Raw genomic sequence first — 21,209 nt, forward strand, 5'->3', positions numbered from 1 at the left:
GACTCTATTAGGGTTTAAAAAAGAGCTTGATAAATTTTTGCAGGGTAGGTCCATATGGCTATTAGCCAGGGATAAAGTATGGTGCCCTAGCCTTCAGAACAAGGGCAGGAGATGGGTGGCAGGTGATAAATCACTTGATCATTGTCTTCTGTTCTCCTTCTCTGGGGCACCTGGCATTGGCCACCGTCGGCAGATGGGATGCTGGGCTGGATGGACCTTTGGTCTGACCCAGTATGGCCATTCTTATGTTCTTCTTATGATGGGCGGGGGGGAGATCAAGAATTAGATTGAGCCGGTCTGAAGAAGTGGGTCTGTCCCACGAAAGCTCACCTAATAAACTATCTTGCTGGTCTTTAAAGTGCTACTTGACTGCTTTTTGTTTTGATTATTTATAGTGTTTAGAGACCATCTCCAGAAAAGCCCTGGTAGCTGCTTTACAAGTTTGCAGCACAGGATGATGCCAGTGAACTAGTAGAGCACACTAAAGCAGCTTAGAATTTCTCTAGGATTGATATACTGGGTGTAGGAATGCTGCCTGAAGCAAGCTTGTTGTCTTGTTTCCTTCCTTCTTGCAGCTGGAAAATATAGACTCAATGAATACGTATTTGCCCTAGAGTCGTCTAAAAATGGAGGGCCTTATTCATTTTAGTACTAAGAAATTCACTGCCTTCAAAAGAAAGGTCCTTGATAGCGTGACAATTTCCCCTGTCAGCCCCTGTGGATCCCTGCACTTCCTGGTGGTTCTCTGTTGTGCCTCAGAGACTCACAGAGACCTCTTATCTGTCCAGGCCTTTCCAGAGGCAGGTATATCCACTTAGCGAGCCATCCTCATCATAGGCAAGTCCAGAGTGGTGAGGATAAAGCCAGTCCCCCTGCAGGCCCATGCCTGTTCCAGTGGAGTAACCCTCTGGGGAAGCAGGGGGGGGGGCATTCTGCCCACCCCCTACCCTGGACTCCGGCTCAGGGTTCCTAAGAGGACAAGAGGCAGCTGGCAGGGCCTACACCCCTGCCCCAGTGTAGCAACCTCACCCTGGGCCACTTCGCCCACCGCTTCCCCATGGTACTGTCTTACTCTGCTCCTGCTCTCCAGTGCACCTTTCAAAACCTTCCACCATGTTACCAGGCAGGGAGCCTTTTATAGGGAGTGCAGGGCCTCAGCTGACCACAAGTGCTGATTAGACTCAGCTGGGCCTGATTCCTAATGAGGCCCCAGCCGCCTGCCCTAATTAGGCTCACTCAAGGAACAGGAAGGCACTAGCCCATCACCCGGCATACCTGCCTTCTAGCAGGCTCCTGCAGCCTACAGGTACTGGTCTGCCACAATAGTTATTTGTTCCACCCAGAGGACTCCCTAGGATTGGAACCAGAGAGTCCAGCATGCTATCACCAATATAGTCACAGTATGAAATGTGGCATAAAACATATTCAGTATAGCCTATAGGGGAGTGTCAGCTATCAAATGCCTCTCGGCCATGATGGCTTTCAGCTCCTTTCAATGGTCCTGCGGTAGATTGGTCAGAAACTGAGATGGCTCCAATGGAGAAGAGTGCCTGATAACTGCCACACACAAATGGCGGCTGATGAATGGTCTAGTGTCTATGGGTCCTTCTCTCTGGGTGGTATTTGTTATTTTGACCATTTCTTGACAGCAGCCACTACATGTAAATATGGCACTGGGAGGGCATAAAAGTATTCAAACTCCTCCTTTCTTCTCACTTGGATGAGAGCAGAATCAAGAGTGTTGTATGCCATACGTCCTCTGCAGGCTCCAATGGTCTTTCATTAATTGGCATGGGGAGCCACTTGGGCAACAAAGGGTGCAAGATATCCAGGAGCTTGTGGGACCTCTCTTGCATTACTTCTAGTGGTATACCCACCAATTTTGCCATCTGCTTAATGAGCTCTGTGAATAATTAAAGATCATCCACTGAAGATGAGATAGAGGGGCGTATTGCACAGCAGTAACAAGTTGTTCATTCCCTGTGGTTGCTGTTCCTCACCATTTTCCTCATTGTTTCTTTTCAGGGTCTGAGGCTTCACTAGTTGACCTGGCTGGGATGGTCCATATTGTGTCTTTGAAATAGAAGGGGTAGATGATGCAGGGTTACCTGATACTCCACAGTGTGTTCAGTAGGAACAGTACTGGTAGCGATATAAGTACTGAGGTGGGAGACATACTGGGAGGTACTAGGAGGGATGTGTCCTCTGAGTACAGGTCTTCTATTTTCCTTTGTAGGATTCTCCCTTGAGTGCCTTCCAGGTTCCCACTGTGGTACGCAAGTGGGGGAAGCAAATGAATAGGAGACGTGTCTACACGGAAATTATGAGGAAAGTATGCTTCTTCCAATCAAGGGACCATTTTACCCAGTGAACCCTGCACATAAAGGGAGAAGATTGACTTGCTGTACACTAACCACACAGTAGTTTGTGGCTTAGATATCACCACCCTCTGCCTCTCTAGGAGAGATAAGTGTAGTGTCAGGTCTGCAGTTAAATCACACAGTACTCTGTATGCTCTGGGTATCAAAATAGCAGCTATCGTTGCATACTGAAGAACATGGTTCTGAGGTGTCCAGGTCCTAAGACACTGGGTAGAGAGAGAAAAAACAGTCCGTAGATATGATGGATGCAATTGGAGCGCTCTTCTAGTAGTCTGTATTGGATACCTTTTCAGACTTTTGGCCCTTTGGAGATGGAGCCTGAAATGAGCCAGAAGTGTGATGATGCTTATGGCTTGATTTGCCAGGCATATGAAAGGGAGACCTTGGTTCATCCCTTCTCCCCTTATTCCTGCCTTCCAGAATGAAGACGGATGACTGTGGTCTCTTAATAAATGTGAACAAGAACCTCAGGGTGGAATTTCAGCTCACCAGACTGCTAATGGAGATGAACTGATGAGAGGACCACAGACTGATTTTGACTGAGAAAGCATGCTATGAACTTCTGAAAAGGAACAAGTTCAGGTGGGCTTCTCTAAGCATTCTGAGCGCACTTCAAGACAAACATATGGACTATTGCTTGGGGATATATCCTTCTCCTAAGCAGAGCAGGCAATGGGAATAACAGTTATTATACAGCACTGAAACTTCAGTGGAGGCAGGTTTTGAATCCTGATGAGGGAGCAGTATGATAGCTCAGAGCTCCAGGATAAGGAGGAAGAAAAACCAGTTGATTGTGTTTAGGTAAAGCTTAGAGGTGGAAACAACAGAGGTGATGTTGTAGTTGGTGTCTGCTATAGACTGCCAGATCAGGGAGATGAGTAGATGAGGACTTCTTCAGACAACTAAGAGAAGCTTCCAAATCACAAGCCCTGGTTCTCATGGGAGACTTTAATTATCCAGACATTTGTTGGGAGACCAATATAGCAGTATGCAGACAATCCAGGAAGTTTCTGGGCTGTGCACAACTTGACCTGCTGCTCACTAACCGGGAAGAACTTATAAGAGAAATAGAAGTGGGTGGAAACCTGGGCTGCAGCGACCATAAGATGGTAGATTTCAGGATCCTGACAAAAGCAAGAAAGGTGAGCAGTAATATACAGACCCTTGATTTCAAGGCAGCAGACTTCGACTCCCTGAGAGAACTGACGGGCAGGATCCCTTGGGAAACAAAGATGAAGGGGAAAAGAGCTCAAGAGAACTGGCACTATTTTAAAGTCTTACTAAAGGCACAAGAACAAACCATCCCACTGCATAGCAAGAAATGCAAATATGGTAGGCAACCTGTTTGGCTTAACAGGGAAATCCTTGGTCAGCTTAAACTCTAAAAGGATGCATATAAGAAATGGAAACGCAGACAGTGGACTAAGGAGGAGTATAAATATATGGCTGGAGAATGCCAGCCAATAATCAGGAAAGTGAAAGCCCAACTGGAACTGCAGCTGGCAAGGGTTGTGAAGGGTAACAAGAAGGATTTCTACAGGCATGTTAACAATAAGAAGTTCATCAGAGAAGGTGTGGGACTGTTACTGGATGAGAGAGGTAACCTAGTGACAGATGATGTAAGAAAAGCTGAAATACTCAATGCTTTTTTTGCCTCAGTCTTCACGGAGAAGGACAGCTCCCACACTATGGTGCTAGACTGTGCAGTATGGGAAGGTGGAGGGCAGTCATCTGTGGGGAAGGAATGAGTTAAGATCTACTTAGAAAAACCAGATGTACACAAATCGATGGGTCTGGATTTAATGCACCCAAGGGTACTGAGGGAATTGGGAGATGTCATTGATGAGACTCTGGCCATTGTCTCTGAAGACTCTTGGAGATCGGGAGAGATTCTGGATGACTGGAAAAAGGCAAATGTAGTGCCCAACTTTAAAAAGGGAAAGAAGGACAATACAGGGAATTACAGACTGGTCAGCGTTACCTCAATCCCTGGGAAAATAATGGAGGGGATCCTCAAGGAATCCATTTTGGAGCACTTGGAAGTGAGGAAAGTGATCAAATGTAGTTAACATGGATTCCCCATGGGCAAGTCGTGCCTGACCAGTCTGATCATCTTCTGTGACGAGTTAACAGGCTCTGCGGACATGGGGAAGTCAGTGGATGTGATATACCTTGACTTCAGCAAAGCTTTTGATACAGTCTCCCAGAAGATTCTTGCCCATAAGTTGAGGAAGTATGGATTAGATCCATGCACTATAAAATGGATAGAAAGCTGGCTTGACGGTTGGGTCCAACGGATAGTGGTCAATGGGTCAATTTCTGGATGGCAGTCAATTTCAAGAGGAGTGCTGCAAGGCTTGGTTCTGGGGCTGGTGGTGTTCAACATCTTTATTAATGACCTGGATGAGAGACTGGATTACATCCTCAGCAAGTTTGTGGATGACACAAAGCTAGGGGGAGAGGTAGATAAGTTAGAGGGTAGAGATAGGATCCAGAGTGACCTAGATAAATTGGAGGACTGGGCCAAAAGAAATCTGATGTGGTTCAACAAGGAGAAGTGTAGAGTCCTGCACAGGGGACGGAAGAATCCCAAGCATCGTTATAGGCTGGGGACTGATTGGCTAAGCAGCAGTACAATGGAAAGGGACCTAAGGGTTATGGTGGACGAAATGCTGGGTATGAATAAACAGTGTGCTCTTGTAGCCAAGAAGGCTAACGGCATATTAGGGTGCATTAGGAGGATCATTGCAAGCACATCTAGAGAAGTAGTTGTTTCCCTCTAGTCGGCACTGGTGAGGTCACATCTGGAATTCTGTGTCCAGCTTTGCCCCCCGCCCGGTATAAAAAGGATGTGGATGTGCTGGAGCAGGTTCAGCAGAGGGCAACAAAAATGATTAAAGGGCTGGAGCACATGACCTATGAGGAGAGGCTGAGGGATTTGCGCTTGTTTAGTTTACAGAAGGGAAGACTGAGGGGTGATTTAACAGCCTTCAACTTCCTGAAGTGGAGCTCCAACGAGGATGGAGAGAAACTGTTCTCAGTGGTGACAGATGGCAGAACAACAAGTAATGGTCTGAAGTTATAGGAGGAGAGGAGTAGGTTGGATATTAGGAAAAAACTACTTCACCAGGAGGGTGGTGAAGCTTTAGAGTGCGTTGCCTAGAGAGGTGGTGGATTCTCCATCTCTAGAAGTTTTTAAGTCCAGGCTTGACAAGGTCCTGGCTGGGATGACTTAGTGCGGGTTGATCCTGCTGGAAGCAGGGGGCTGGACTAGATGACCTCCTGAGGTCCCTTCCAGCCCTGTGATTCTATGATATTGCTAGCATCTCTGCATGTGTGTGTGCGCATGCATGGAGAGGATGGTATATGTCTAGCCTACACTGAATCTTAGCTACAAAAAAAAAATACATAAAAAATATTAGCCAAAGGGCAATAACTGTATGAACTGACAACTAAACACTTGCTAACTAACACTAGTTCAGTGTGTAGGGAAGTGGACACCGCAGAGGCTATGTCCCGTTGCCATAAGCAGTAAAAAATTGTGGGATAGTTGGACAAATTCTACCCTTTATGCCTTTGGACCTGGGGAGACAGTGCACAACATCTCATGCACAGGTACTCTCCCAGTGGACACTATCATCAAAAGAATCGAATCTTGCATGATGTGGCATGCGGGAATGGAACCGATGTGGACAATTACTCAATTTTGCAGCAGAAGCTGAGTAATGATGTAACCTGGGTTTTCTCAGCTCCCCTCTTCTGTTCAGTGGTCAAACTCCTCACCATCCTCAGAGAAGGAACAATGGATAGGTTTGTGGAGGGAGCCAAGCATATCTATTTTGGCACATAGCTCAGCTGCCACAACGACTGCTCTCTCTCACTGTTGCTGGGAGCAGTACGTCAAAGTCAGGTGACTACTTTGGTGATGGCTCACTTTCCTCCTGAGCTCCATCCTCACACTGCTATGGCTGTATTATGTTTACAGCTTGAAAGTTGGGATAGAGAAATTAAAATCTTTGCCAAAAAAAAAAAGAGTTCTTTTGACTATAAGCTCCCTGCACAGAAGCTCCTTCTCCTTAACTAACAGGCTCTGCAGGACTCTCTTGGAACGTAAGAAAATTTAACAACTGATTACATCGAGAGATTTGAGAGTTAGAGTACATATTCAAATTCAACACATTAACAAGTGGTATAAACAGAGACATCAACTACGTCACACTTTACAAGGACTGCTTCCAATGATCTGAGATAGACAGGACAATTAACATCCCCCTACCTCTCACCCCCTTCCTTCAATTGTATTTGATTTGTCAGTTTTTATAGCAATTTTTTTGGGGTCCGCTGTACTTACAAGTGCCAGTCTGTATTGGAAATGAAATTGATTTAAAAAAGTGGGTCTGTCCCATGAAAGCTCATCTCCAAATAAATGATTTTGTTAGTCTTTAAAGTGCTACATTTCTGCTGCTTTGCTCTCTTGGACTAGCCAGTTTAAATATGGGACAGGGAAAATAGCTTTGGTGCAGTCAGACATTTGTTTTCTGTTCATTGTTTTCTCTGACATTTCTTTTTCCTTCTATAATCTCAGATGCCATTAATGAGAAACTTATTTGCACATGTGTACTGCATAGCATTATAGATATACTTCTCAATGTTTCCCCAGTAAAAGTATAACTTAAAATAGTTTTGCTTAAAAAACATCTTCTGGCATATTCAGTGTAAAAGCTCTACAGAACACTGTGTTGTGTGGTTGGAAAGGCTGGCAAATACAAAAACATGCATGAAAGACAGCACAAGTTATTATTTAACACTTGGTTCTACTCACTTCTATACCTCCCTCTACAATCCTCATACCCCCAACTTCTACAATCTATACACCAGCCTCCATTTCATTTTCACCTAGGTCAATTCTCTTCTCATTATACTCCTATGTATTTTCAATTAAAATATATAAATAAATACAAGTTTGGCAACTCACCAAAATAGAAATTATGCCTTTGAATTTCTCTTCCACCAGATCACAAATGATTTTGTTATTGAAATACTGGACAGGTTCCCACTGTCAGTCATAAAGAGACACACACAATTAAAGACTGATTAGAGATCTTGCTTCTGCACTGGAAGGAAATAGTGTGTGATCAGTGTATTTCAGACAATAGAAAATATTTGAAACAATCTTTCAGAGTCTCACATCTCAAGTATGAACGATATATTTCCTTCACAAATACCATTTATGTTTTCTGATTGTGTGTGTGTTGGGGGTTTGTTTTGTTTTTTTGACAGAGACATGATGAACATCTTTGTCCCATCATGGTGAAAAGGAAAGAGGAAACCTATGCAAATGATGTCTGTATTCTAAAATGTGGCTGGGACACAGAGTTCCTTCTACAGAAGTCTGACTCAAGTACAGCAGGCAGTTGCACTAAGGATACAAAAGTTTATCTTGGGGGCAGGGGAGGTGTGTGTCCTGCTCCTGCTGTGCATATGCCACACACAGATTGACTACTTCTGAAATGGACCTGCCCGCCCAAGTGAAATATTTCTCCTTGTTCCACGCCTGCATCAAGTCATCACAGTTTCTGACCTCTCATTTCAGATTTGTAAAAAACAATCTCCCTAACTCAAATGGCAGCTGATCTCTGTGGCTGCTGCTCTAAAAAAGCAAATTCTGAAGGCAGGATTTAAGAGAAAGAACCCTTTCAGAACTGGGAATCAGGCCATTCACAAACTATATTTACTGGTAGCAACATACAGCAGAGAGAGAAGCTGGGATATTTTGAGAGGACTGTCTTACAGCATCCTTATTCTCCTATCCCTCTGGGATCGTGTATAGTACCCTTCAGTGTAGCATTTGCACGCCCGTTAGCCAGCACCATATACCTGCACAAAATCCTCAAACAATAAGCAAGCAGAGAATCCAACACAAAAACTTCTGCTATTTCTTAAATAGATGACTGCCTGGATCCCAACAACAGCACATAAAAGATCAAACATATCTCAGTTACCACTCTACCCTTCCCACAAATCTTTCTGGGAAGGCTGCAAGACAGAAGTTTGGGTTTTTCTGAAGCTGGACTTCAGCAAGACGAAAACAGAACAATTTTCCAAAAAACTGACACGATCTACATTTTCTTATAGCAAAATGCCAACGTTTATAGTGCCATGTGTCACTACTAACAGGACAAAAATGTATGGACTAATTCCAAAGTTCTATAGCTCAAGTTACAAATGCAATAGCTTTCAGCAAAACTACATATGCTGGAGAATGCAGGAGTTGCAGTGCCAAATATACACCTTCTATCCCTGCAATCTAGAAGACAACTTTCTTTATATGACACCAATATTAAGATTTTTATGCTTTGTATGGACCAAGGAAGACAGCCACTAATGCTGCAGCCGGTCTAGTTCTAATCTGAATGAATTTTGCTTGAATAAGTACTATCACTTCTGTGAGTGGATGATTATGTGTTCAAAAACAGAGCCCAGTTTGAAACCCCCTTTGTATGAGCCAGTTCTGTTGGATCATATAAAGACTGAAATAAGACAAAAATAAATATTTACTTCCAAATTCTTATTTTACATATGGCAAGTTATTATCAGCTCCCTTTAACCACTATGGATGAAACAATACTAAATCAGGTCTTGGCTCTTACCGCTATTCCTTCTGACTCATACTCCTCTTGCTCTGATTTTAGTGTGAGTTCTATGAAGAGCTGCTGCAGTTTTTCATTACAATAATTAATACAAAACTGCTCAAAGCTGCAAACAATCAAAATAAGAAAGAATTAGTCACTCCCAATAAAAAACAAAGTCTACACCCGGTAGTCTGTTCTGGTATGGCTATGGTCTGAAGAAGTGGGTCTGTCCCACAACAGTTCACCTAATAAATTATTTTGTTAATTTTTAAAGTGCTACTTCACTGCTTTTTTGTTTTCATAGTATACAGACTAGCACGGCCTTCTCCCTGTTACTAAAGTCTACACCATTTTGGTCAGCCAATATGCATAATTTGTGTATAAATCTAGAGAGATACAAGCCAGAGACCTAGAGACTCATATGAGCTCTATAAAGATGAACCAGTTAATAGTCAGATTTGCCCCAGAAGAGAGAAAGAGCCACAAGAGATAAACAAGTATCAGAGGGGTAGCCATGTTAGTCTGGATCTGTAACAGCAACGAAGGGTCCTGTGGCACCTTATAGACTAACAGAAAAGTTTTGAGCATGAGCTTTCGTGAGCACAGACTCACTTCTTCAGAGGCTGGTCTTGGAAATCTGCAGGGCCAGGTATATAAGAGATAAACAAGGAGGAACATGGATAGAGCAGATATAAATAAGGCCCTATATCTATGCTATAAATCCAGTAATATAACCATTTGGATATTGTCCAGTATTGGGTTCCAGGCTCCAACATAATTTCATAAAATAATTCTATAGTTGTGCTTTCTCATTCACACCACAATAAATATGTATTAGAAGGACTCCCATACCCATATCCATGCCACACAACTACTAGCTGGTGTGATTGCCGCTGTTGTGCACACAGGCTCTAAGATGGCTCTTTGATAGGATAGCAAGCCTTGTGGATAAAGGGAAAGGAATGGATTTAGTATACCTTGTCTTTAGTAAGGTATTTGATACCGCATCACATGACTGTCTCACCAGTAAAATAGGGAAATAAAACCTAGATGGGGCTGCTATCAGATTGGTGTATAACTGGTGGGATGACTGCTCACTAACAGTACTTATTAATGATTCACAGCCATGCTGGATCGGAATAACAAGTGAGGTTCCACAGGGATCAGTTCTGGGACCAGTTTTGTTCAATATTTTCATCAATTATTTAGATAATGGTATAGAGAGTACACTTATCAAGTTTGCAGAACACAAGATGATGGGAGGGGTCGCAAGTGGTTTGGAGGACAGGGTCAGAGTTCAAAATTATCTGGACAAACTGGAGGCGTGGTCTAAGAAAAATAGGATGAAGTTCAATAAGGACAAATGCAAGTGCAGCACTTAAGGAGGAGCAATAATTTTTACATGTACAAAATGAGAAGTGACTCTCTAGGATGGAGTACTGGAGAAAGTGATCTAGGGGTCCAAGTATACCACAAGCTAAGTATGAATCAACATTGTGACACTATTGCCAAAAAAAGCAAACATGATTGTTGGATTCATTAAATAGGAATATTGTGAGGAAGACATGAGATGTAATTCTTCCACTCAACTCTGCACTGATTAGGCCTTAGTTGGAGTCCTGTATCCAGTTCTGGGCCCCACATTTTAGGAAAGATGTGGAGGAATTGGAGAGGGTCCAGAGAAGAGCAACTAAAATCATTACAGGTCTAGAAAATATGACCTCTGAGAGAAGATTAAAGAACTAGGTTTAATTAGTTTGGAAAAGAGAATGCTGAGAGGGGACATGATGGCAGCTTTCAAGTACCTAAAGGGTGTTACAAGAAGGAGGGAGAAAAATTATTCTCCTTAGCCTCTGATAGAACAAGAATCAATGGGCTTAAATTGCAGCAAGAAAGGTTTAAAGTTGGACATTAGGAAACATTTCCTGTCAGGGTGGTTAATTACTGGAATAAATTGCCTAAGGTGGTTGTAGACTCTCCATCATTGGAGATATTTAAGAACAGTTTGGATTAATATCTAAGGGGGATGATATAGGTGGGTGCTTGATCTTGCTGTGAGGGCAGGGGACTGGACTTGACTAACTCCTGAGGCCCCTTCTAGTTCTAGTATTCTATGATCCTACAGGCAAAAAGCAGTTTGGCATTCTTGAAACATTACTGTGATAAATAGCAGTGAATGTTGGGCGCAGAGTTTCCTACGTAGATATGCTTAGAATAGGCTTCTCGCTCAGAAGATGCTTGCCACTCCCTACTACCAGATATTTTGCTGACTTTCTGAAGTTGAGACCTAATTTCATGTAAGAACATAACATAAGAACATAAGAATGGCCATACTGGGTCAGACCAAAGGTCCATCCAGCCCAGCATCCCATCTGCTGACGGTGGCCAATGCCAGGTGCCCCAGAGAAGGAGAACAGAAGACAATGATCAAGTGATTTATCACCTGCCATCCATCTCCTGCCCTTGTTCTGAAGGCTAGGGCACCATACTTTATCCCTGGCTAATAGCCATTTATGGACCTAACCTGCAAAAATTTATCAAGCTCTTTTTTAAACCCTAATAGAGTCCTGGCCTTCACAGCCTCCTCGGGCAAGGAGTTCCACAGGTTGACTGTGCGCTGTGTGAAGAAAAATTTCCTTTTATTAGTTTTGAACCTACTACCCATCAATTTCATTTGGTGTCCCCTAGTTCTTGTATTATGGGAAAAGGTAAATAATTTTTCTATATTCACTTTCTCCACACCATTCATGATTTTATATACCTCTATCATATCGCCCCTCAATCGCCTCTTTTCCAAACTGAAAAGTCCCAGTCTCTCTAGCCTCTCCCCATATGGGACCCGTTCCAAGCCCCTAATCATCTTAGTCGCCCTTTTCTGAACCTTTTCTAATGCCAATATATCTTTTTTGAGGTGAGGAGACCACATCTGCACGCAGTACTCGAGATGTGGGCGTACCATAGTTTTATATAGGGGAAGTATGATATCTTTTGTCTTATTATCGATCCCTTTTTTAATAATTCCTAACATCCTATTTGCCTTACTAACTGCCGCTGCACACTGCGTGGATGTCTTCAGAGAACTATCCACTATAACTCCAAGATCCCTTTCCTGATCTGTCGTAGCTAAATTTGACCCCATCATGTGGTACGTGTAATTTGGGTTATTTTTTCCAACATGCATTACCTTACACTTACCCACATTAAATTTCATTTGCCATTTTGCTGCCCAATCACTCAGTTTGCTGAGATCTTTTTGTAGTTCTTCACAATCCCTTTTCGTTTTGACTGTCCTGAACAACTTGGTGTCATCTGCAAACTTTGCCACCTCACTGCTTACCTCATTTTCTAGATCAACAGGATCGGTCCCAGGACTGACCCCTGGGGAACACCACTAGTTACCCTCCTCCATTGTGAAAATTTACCATTTATTCCCACCCTTTGTTTTCTGTCTTTTAACCAATTCCCGACCCATGAAAGAATCTTTCCTCCTATCCCATGACCACCTAATTTACATAAAAGCCTTTGGTGTGGGACCGTGTCAAAGGCTTTCTGGAAATCTAGGTATATTATGTCCACTGGGTGCCCCTTGTCCGCATGTTTATTAACTCCTTCAAAGAATTCTAATAGATTAGTTAGACACGACTTCCCTCTGCAGAAACCATGCTGACTTTTGCCCAACAATTCGTGCTCTTCTACGTGCCTTGCAATTTTATTCTTTACTAGTGTTTCTACTAATTTGCCTGGTACTGATGTTAAACTTATCGGTCTATAATTGCCAGGGTCTCCTCTAGAGCCTTTTTTAAACATTGGTGTTATATTGGCCGTCTTCCAGTCATTTGGTACCAAAGTGGATTTAAAGGATAGGTTACAAACCACTGTTAATAACTCCGCAATTTCACATTTGAGTTCTTTCAGAACCCTTGGGTGAATGCCGTCTGGTCCTGGAGACTTGTTACTATTCAGTTTATCAATTAACTCCAAAACCTCCTCTAATGTCACTTCAATCTGAGTGAGTTCCTCAGATTTGTCACCTAAAAAGGCTGGCTCAGATTTAGGAACCTCTGTAACATCCTCAGCCGTGAAGACTGAAGCAAAGAAATCATTTAATCGCTCCGCAATGGCACTGTCTTCCTTGATCACTCCTTTTATATCTTTATCGTCCAAGGGCCCCACTGCTTTTTTAGCGGGCTTCCTGCTTCTAATGTATTTAAAAAACATTTTACTATAGTTTTTTGAATTTTTGGCTAGCTGTTCCTCAAAATCTTTTTTGGCTTTTCTTTCTACATTATGACACTTAATTTGGGAGTGTTTATGTTCCTTTCTATTTTCCTCACTAGGATTTGACTTCCACTTTTTAAAAGCTGCCCTTTTCTCTCTCACTGCCTTTTTAACATGGCTGTTTAGCCATGGTGGTTCTTTGTTAGGTCTCTTACTGTGTTTTTTTATTTGGGGTATACATTTAAGTTGGGCCTCCAGTATGGTGTCTTTAAACAGTTTCCATGCAGCTTCCAGGGATTTTAGTTTAATTACTCTACCTTTTAGTTTCTGTTTAACTAGCTTCCTCATTTTAGTGTAATTCCCCTTTTTGAAATTAAATGCCAGAGTGTTTGACCGCTGCGGTGTTCTTCCCAACACAGGAATATTAAAAGTTATTATATTGTGGTCACTATTTCCAAGCGGTCCAGTAACAGTTACCTCTTGGACCAGATCCTGCGTTCCAGTCAAGACTAGATCGAGAATTGACTCTCCCCTTGTGGGTTCCTGTACTAGCTGCTCCAAGAAGCAGTCATTTAAGGCATCAAGAAATTTAATCTCTGAATCCCGTCCTGAGGTGACATGCACCCAATCAATATGGGGATAATTGAAATCTCCTATTATTACTGTGTTTTTTATTTTGATAGCCTCTCTAATCTCCCTTAACATTTCAGCATTACTATCACTGTCCTGGTTAGGTGGTCGGTAATGTATTCCTAATGCCATATTCATATTAGAGGAATGAATTGTTATCCATAATGATTCTATGGAACATTTTGATTCCTTTAGGATTTTTACTTCATTTGATTCTATATTATCCTTCACATATAGTACCACTCTGCCACCCGCACAACCTGTTCTGTCTTTCCGATATAATTTATATCCCGGTATGATAGTGTCCCACTGATTGTCCTCATTCCACCATGTTTCTGAGATGCCTATTATGTCAACTTCCTCCTTTGATATGAGGTACTCCAGTTCACCCATCTTATTAGACAGACTCCTAGCATTAGTGTAAAAGCACGTTAAAAAACTACCACTATTTATATGTCCGCCTTTCACAGACGCGTTGGATTTTTTTATATGCGATTGTTTCACATCTGATCTTGCCCATATATTATTTCCCACGTTCCCTATCTGACTAACTTCTAGGGAATCCCTATCTATGGAGCCTCGTGTAAGAGAAGTTTCCGTCCAATCCAGGTGCTCCCCCGCACCAATCGGCTTTCCCCCACCTCTTAGTTTAAAAACTGTTATACAAAACTTTTCTATTAAAAAGTTCCAGGTATAGGGAAGTGTATTATTCTAATGTTTAGGGAAGGAAACAAAATAACAGAATTAAATCACAAGAAACAAGGTTATTCAAAGCTCAAAGACACTGAGATACAACAAACCTATTGTGCTGGAAGACCTCAAATCCATAAATATCAAGGAGCCCTAGAACTGTTGCACTCTTCCAGCCTCGACACTCTGCCACCTGCAACAAAGGTACAAGATACTCTGTCATATCTGGTGTAGCATTAATAATTAGGTTTTAAAGCAGTCACGAGCCTCCACTGCTGCCACCCCCTATAATTCTAGCGTCTGGTCCTCACTCCTCTCATTGAGAGATGAATGGAGTCAAAAAGCTCTTCAGTTTTGAGCTGAACCACTCTCCTGCTTCCTGGTTCAACAGTTTGAACTCATTCTTCCTGCCCACTTAGTAGTACAGCAATATAGTATGATCACGGAAGTGCAACTGAGAGATAAATTTACCCTGTATGCAAGAGACTTGTTAATCTTATTCACTAGCCAGGAGAAGGTGCGCCCATAGACTGCCTTGGCTAGAGCATCCCGTGCATAGGCTGCCTGCTCCAGATTCAGAGGACTGACCAACTGTAAATGGCAGAAGATAGAAATGCAAATAGTCCATTAAGCAACGCCGTTTTTATAACAACTCAATACTAATAACTAGCTCTGCCCACACCACAATCTCCCAGCAATACTGGTTACTAGTCACAGGTAAGTTACACGAGACCAAGAAATACACATACATTTTCTTCTCAGATCTGTGAAAAATCTGTAACAAGAAGATGAACTATTTAATCTGATAGCAAAGCAGACCATATTAGTAGACTTCAGTTCTCTGTGTCTCCTAGTGTGCCTGGTCATGTTCTCACCTCTTCTCCTTTTGCTATGATTGTCTTGTGAATCAGTGCTTCTCGGAGCAGAGAGCCCTCAACCCCCAGAAGCTGCAAACCAACAAAAGAAAAACTCATTTAGAAAAAGTTTTATTAATTTGACAGCTGTTTTAGAGACATCAGAAACTTTAGACCCCACAGCTACAATCAAATCCCACTCTTCACTGATTAATATATAAGAACTGCCATACTGGGTCAGACCAAAGGTCCATCTAGGTCAGTATTTTGTCTTCTGACACAGACAAATGCTACATGTCACAGAGGAATGAACAGAATACGTAATCATCAAGTGATCGACTCCCCTGACACCCATTTCCATCTTCTAACCACAGAGGCTAAAGACAACATTTCTACCCATCTTGTCTAAAAGCCATTCCTGGCCCTATGCTCTATGAGTTTATCTAGCTCTCTTTTGAACCCTGTTAAAGTCCTGATCTTCACAACACCCTCTGACAAGAGTTCCACAGGCTGACTGTGTTATGTGAAGAAATATTTCCTTGCATTTGTTTTAAATATACCACCTATTAATTTCATTTGGTGACACCTAGTTCTTGTTTTATGGGAAGACGTACGTAACTTTTCCTTATTTACTTCCTCAATACCAATCATGATTTTATAGACCTCAATCATATCCCTCTTTTCTAAGCAGCAAAGTTGCAGTCTTTTTAATTTCTTCTCACATAGTACCTGTTCTAAACTCCTAATCATTTCATTGCACATTTCTGAACCTTTTCTAATGCTCAGTATATCTTTATATGCAGAATCTGAGATGTGGCCTTGCCATGGATTTACACAGAGGCAATAAGATAGCCTGTCTTATTCTCTATCCCTTTTTAAATGATTCCTAACATTGTTTGCTTTTTTGACTGCTACTGAACATTGAGAAAATGATTTCAGGGAACTATCCGTGAAGACTCCAAGATCGCTCTCTTGCGTGGTAATAGTTAATTTAGTCCCCATCATTTTGTATGTATATTTAGGACTATGTTTCACACTATGCATTACTTTACATTTATCAACATTAACATTCATCTGTCATTTTATTGCCCAGTCACTTAGTTTTGTGAGATTTTTTTGAAGCTCTTTGCAGTCTGCTTTGGACTTAACTGTCTTGAGACTAGCATATCACAGAACTGGAAGAGATCTTCAGAGGTCATTGAGTCCAGTCCCCTGCCCACACAGCAGGACCTATCACCATCCCAGACAGATCTTTTTTTTAATCTAACCCGCCCCAGACCCTTGAAGGGCCCCCTTTAGGGTTGATCTCACAACCCTAGGTTTACAGAACCAATCCTCTAGCCACTGAGCTATATCCTCTCCCTCTTCTTGATAAACAGTTTAGTATTATCTGCAAACTTTGCCATCTCACTATTTACCCCTTTCCCCAGATTGTTTATGACTACGTTGAAGAGTATACATCTCAGTACAGGTCCCTCAGTATCACTAGTTACTTCTTTCCATTCTGAGAACTGACCATTAATTCCTAGCCTTTGTTTCTTTTCTTTTAACCAACTATCAATTGATGCGAAGATCTTCCCTCTTATCTCATGTCTGCTTACTGCACTTAGGAGCCTTTGGTGAGGGACCTTGTCAAAGGCTTTCTGGACATCCAAAGTACACGATAGCTACTGAATTCCTCTCATCCATATGCCTGTTTACCCCTCAAGAATTCTAGTAGATCAGTGAGGCGTGATTCTCTTTATAGGAACCATGTTGCCTTTCCCCCAACCAATTATGTTTATCCACATGTCTGATAATTTTACTCTTTATTACTGCTTCAAGTAATATATCAGGTACTGACTTTACATTTACAGGTCTGTAATTGTGAGGATTACCTCTAGAGCCCTTTTTAAAGACTGGTGTCATGTTAGCTATCTCCCAGTCATTTCGAACTGATGATGATTTAAGATAGGTAAAAAAGCACAATTAGTATTTTTGCAATTTCACATCTGAGTTCTTTCATAACTCTTGGGTGAATGCCTTATGGTTCTGATGATTTGTTACTAGTTATTTTATTAATTTGTTCCAAAACCTCCTCTAATGGTGCTTCATCCTGCCTACTGCTGAGATAGCTAGTGATTCACTCTTCATTCTAGTAGACACATGTCCAGGATTAAAAGAACCATTCCAGCAGAATGTGCAGAAATGAATGTCAAGGGCAGGGCTATGCTAAAGAGGAAAGTCAAATTAAGGTATGCAGCTCCAGGTACTATAATTACATAGTTGGGGTTGACATACCTTAATTCAGGCTTCTGCGCAGTTTGCACTGTGGGAGGTTGACAGAAGCAAATGCTTCCATTACTCCTAATGAGGGGAAAGAGTACCAGTGTTGATGGGGGCACCCTGTGAATTCGATTTAGCACGTCCCTACTAGGTGCACTAAATCAAACTTCAGAAGATCAACAGCAGAGATGTCAGTCTTCCCTGTGGTCAAGACACACCCTAAGATTCACCCTTTTCTCTCTGTCCAGACAGTGAAAACACTCACTCAGACTTAAGTATCTCACACTTGATTATTATAACCACCTCTCCCTAGCTTTGAGATCATTTCCCTCATTTCACCATGTGATTCCCACTCAATCTTTTCACTGTTTCCCACATTTGCCATCAATACCTTCCATAATTTTGCTCATCCCTTCTCCTCCTCTCATTTTACTGCATAACCCCTTACTCTTGCTGCCTCCTCTACTTTGAGAGCGGCATCTGCCTTAATTGCCTGTTTGTCAGCTTTCCACACAAATACCTCTCCGCCCTCCCACCTGCTGTCCCTTACTTACAAATCACCCTTTCTGACCTGATATGTAAAACTACTTTCTTTTCTAATTCCCTCATCAAGATCCATCTCTGCTGCAATGCTTACAAGAGATAATCTAATCAATGGTGGACCCAGAAGCAAATGGAGAAAGTTGACAACTTACAAATGTTTTAATGGAAACACATAAGCAACACTGTTTATCTTTGATTGTATCCCTCCTTTCCCAACCCTCCTCCCCCACATCAGTTATCTTAAACTGTAAGCTCTTTGGAGGAGGAGTGTGTCTGTAGTGCATCCAGCACAGATACTACAATCCTAATCAGAACCACCAGGATGCAAAAAGAGTTCTTCTGTCAGCATAGCTTATGACATTTGGGCTACATCTACATTAGAATGTTAGTTCGAAGTAGTGTATTTCGAAGTAGTGACATCGAAATACTCTACTTCAATGAGTAGAATCTACACTGCCATCGGGGCTGGTGCCATCGATGTGCAACATCTAAGTAGCAACGCGGGATGTAGAAAGGGGCTGCCACAGATGTGGAAAGGGAGCGTGTATGCACACAAGTGGCCTTTTTCGAAATAAGGGCCCCAGGAAAGCCTGCGGACAGGGTCACAGGGTGGACTAGTTCTTCTGGGGTAACAGCAAGCCACTCCTTTAAAGGGCACCTCCCAAACACACTTGGCCTGCACAGCACAAGTCCTGCAGTGGTGCCACTAGCCTTTGCAGACCCAGTGCCTGCAGACATGGATGCACAGAAGCAGCAGCAGCAGCTGGAAACCCTTCAGGCTGTCATCCCCAGGGGCAGGAGGGGATGCACCTCGGAGGCAGACGATGGGCCCTCCTGGTCCCCCTCCATCAGGTGCTCTGCCAGCTCTGGAACAACCTCACCAGCTCAGAGTGGTGGGAGCACTTGGTCATGGGACAGTGGGATTATGACCAGTGGCTGCAGAATTTCTGCATGTGGCAGCAGACCTTAATGAAGCTCTGCCAGTGGCTGACCCCCTGCCCTGAGGCACCAGGGCACATGGATGCGATGTGCCCTCACTGTCGGGAAGATGGTCGTGATAGCTGTCTGGGATATGGCCACTCCAGACAGCTAACACTCTGTGGGCCACCAATTTGGTGTGGGCAAAGACATAGTTGGGGCCGTCATGATGGAGATAAGGAGGCCTAGGCATGAAACCACTGGAGGAGGTGGGGTGCGGGGCCAGGGAGGGGAATGAGTTGGGGGGTCCCAGCACACCCTCTCTGGTGCCTCGGTCCCCCCTCCCCACAGGTGGTCTGTGAGCTCAATGCCCTGCTGCCCCATGGGGTCATCTGCATTGGGGAGCTGGATGCGGCCATCACAGGCTTCGCCGACATGTGGTTCCTGAACTGCTTCGGTGCCCTGGATGGGACCCGCATCCCAATCTGTGCCCCAGACCACAGTGGAGGACAATATATAAACCGGAAGGGCTACCACTCGGTGGTCCTACAGGCCATGGTGGACAGCCAGGACCGGTTCCAGGACGTGTATGTGGGCTGGTCCAGCTGTACCCATGATGCCTGAATGTTCTGGAACTTGGGCCTGTGCCACTGGCTGGACGACGTGACCTACATCCCCGAGGGAAACCCCTCTGGGGGACAACCACTGTGCCCCTCTGCCTGGTGGCAGATGCAGCCTACATGCTCCAGCCCTGGCTCATGCACCCCTACATGGGCCACCTCAATACCCAGCTCAACCATGCATGGCAGGTGGCTGAGTGCACCTTTGGGCACCTCAAGGGCCAGTGGTGCTGCCTCCTCACCTGCCTGGATATGGGCCTTATGAATATCCCCCTGGTTGTAGGTGCCTGCTGCACATTCCACAACCTGGTAGAAAGTAAGGGGGAGGCCTTCGTGAAGGGGGTGGGCGGTCGAGGCTGGCACAGGCTACCCTCAGCCAGCTGCCGCCCAGCCCACCAGGAGGGGGTCCAGGTCCAGAAGAACCTGCGGCAGTATTTTGATGGAGAACCCCAGCAAGTGCCGCCCTGGCAGGCCTCCTGCACACTGCTCCCACCACCCGCACACTGCCCCTGCAGCGAGCACACATTACACAGGGGTTTGGGAACAATAAAACTGTAAATATATTGGTAGCTATTTGAAATGTTCGAGTATGATTTCAGAAAAACAATGATCATAACTATATAGCTTACTGGGGGATAACTACATACATGAGAGGGGGCACGAGGATGGCCCAGCCATTGGCCCATCGCTCCAGGGTGGGAGTGGATAGATGCAACCCACCAGGTCTGGGTCACAGGACCCCCCTTGTCCAGGGTTCCCAGCAAGGCTGGCTGGAAGCTGGGAGGACTGGTAGGTATGGCCAGGGTGGGTCCTTGGCCCAGTGATCGGCCCCAGCAGGCTCCTGCCCTGGGGGGACAGCAGGTGGGGCAGTGGGGGGGAGGGGCAAGGGGTGGCAGCTGGGCCACCAACTGTTCAAAGGAGGCAGCCACCCTACTGAATGTGGCCATGAAGGTCTCCCAGGCCTCCCAGTGTCAGGCGGCCTCCCGCTCCTCGAAGAGCAGCTGCCAATCTGATATGTCCTCTTGGCACTGGAGGGCGGTGGCCATCTCAGGGTCTATGCCGGCTTGCCCCAGGCTCCAGCGGGGACAGGCCGTCCCAGTGCTGATGATGCCCCTGGGCAGTTGCAGTCTGTGGAACCGGGGGGGGGGGGGCTGTCTGAGGTGACTGATGGTGCCATGCTCTCCTGGCCCTCGGATAGTGCAGCTGCAGAAACAGGGAAAAGAGAGAGGAAGGCCATGAGTACCGAGCCCTGCCTCGTGGCCCCTGCCCTCCACCCCCCCCCGTGGGTACTGGGTCCCTGTCCTCTGTCCCCCGTCTGTGGGTGCAGTGGCCCTGTGGGCAGCCCCCTTCTGTGGGCAGCCCCTCCACCCCTCCTCCTGGGGGCTGGGCACAGTGCTGTCCATGGATGTGCATGCTGATGGACACTGGTAGCTGTGCCGCTGTCTTGGGGCCTTGGTC

The 21,209-nt window shown here is 44.3% G+C and overlaps 1 protein-coding gene across 6 annotated transcripts in view; it reads right to left on the reverse strand.

Annotated features, from left to right (window-relative positions):
• MYO1C (myosin IC) overlaps window positions 1–21,209 on the reverse strand; it is a 178,706-nt gene that overhangs the window by 39,863 nt on the left and 117,634 nt on the right. For all 6 annotated transcript variants that reach the window (XM_075013372.1, XM_075013371.1, XM_075013374.1 and 3 more), the window contains 5 exons: window positions 15,427–15,498; window positions 15,023–15,142; window positions 14,662–14,744; window positions 9,032–9,137; window positions 7,357–7,437 (listed from right to left, as the gene is read on the reverse strand). In XM_075013372.1, coding sequence (XP_074869473.1) covers window positions 7,357–7,437; window positions 9,032–9,137; window positions 14,662–14,744; window positions 15,023–15,142; window positions 15,427–15,498 — 462 coding nt within the window. The remainder of the gene's footprint in view (window positions 1–7,356; window positions 7,438–9,031; window positions 9,138–14,661; window positions 14,745–15,022; window positions 15,143–15,426; window positions 15,499–21,209) is intronic.

The sequence above is a fragment of the Carettochelys insculpta genome, chromosome 19, assembly GCF_033958435.1.
Source record: "Carettochelys insculpta isolate YL-2023 chromosome 19, ASM3395843v1, whole genome shotgun sequence".
Taxonomy (NCBI): Eukaryota; Metazoa; Chordata; order Testudines; family Carettochelyidae; genus Carettochelys; species Carettochelys insculpta.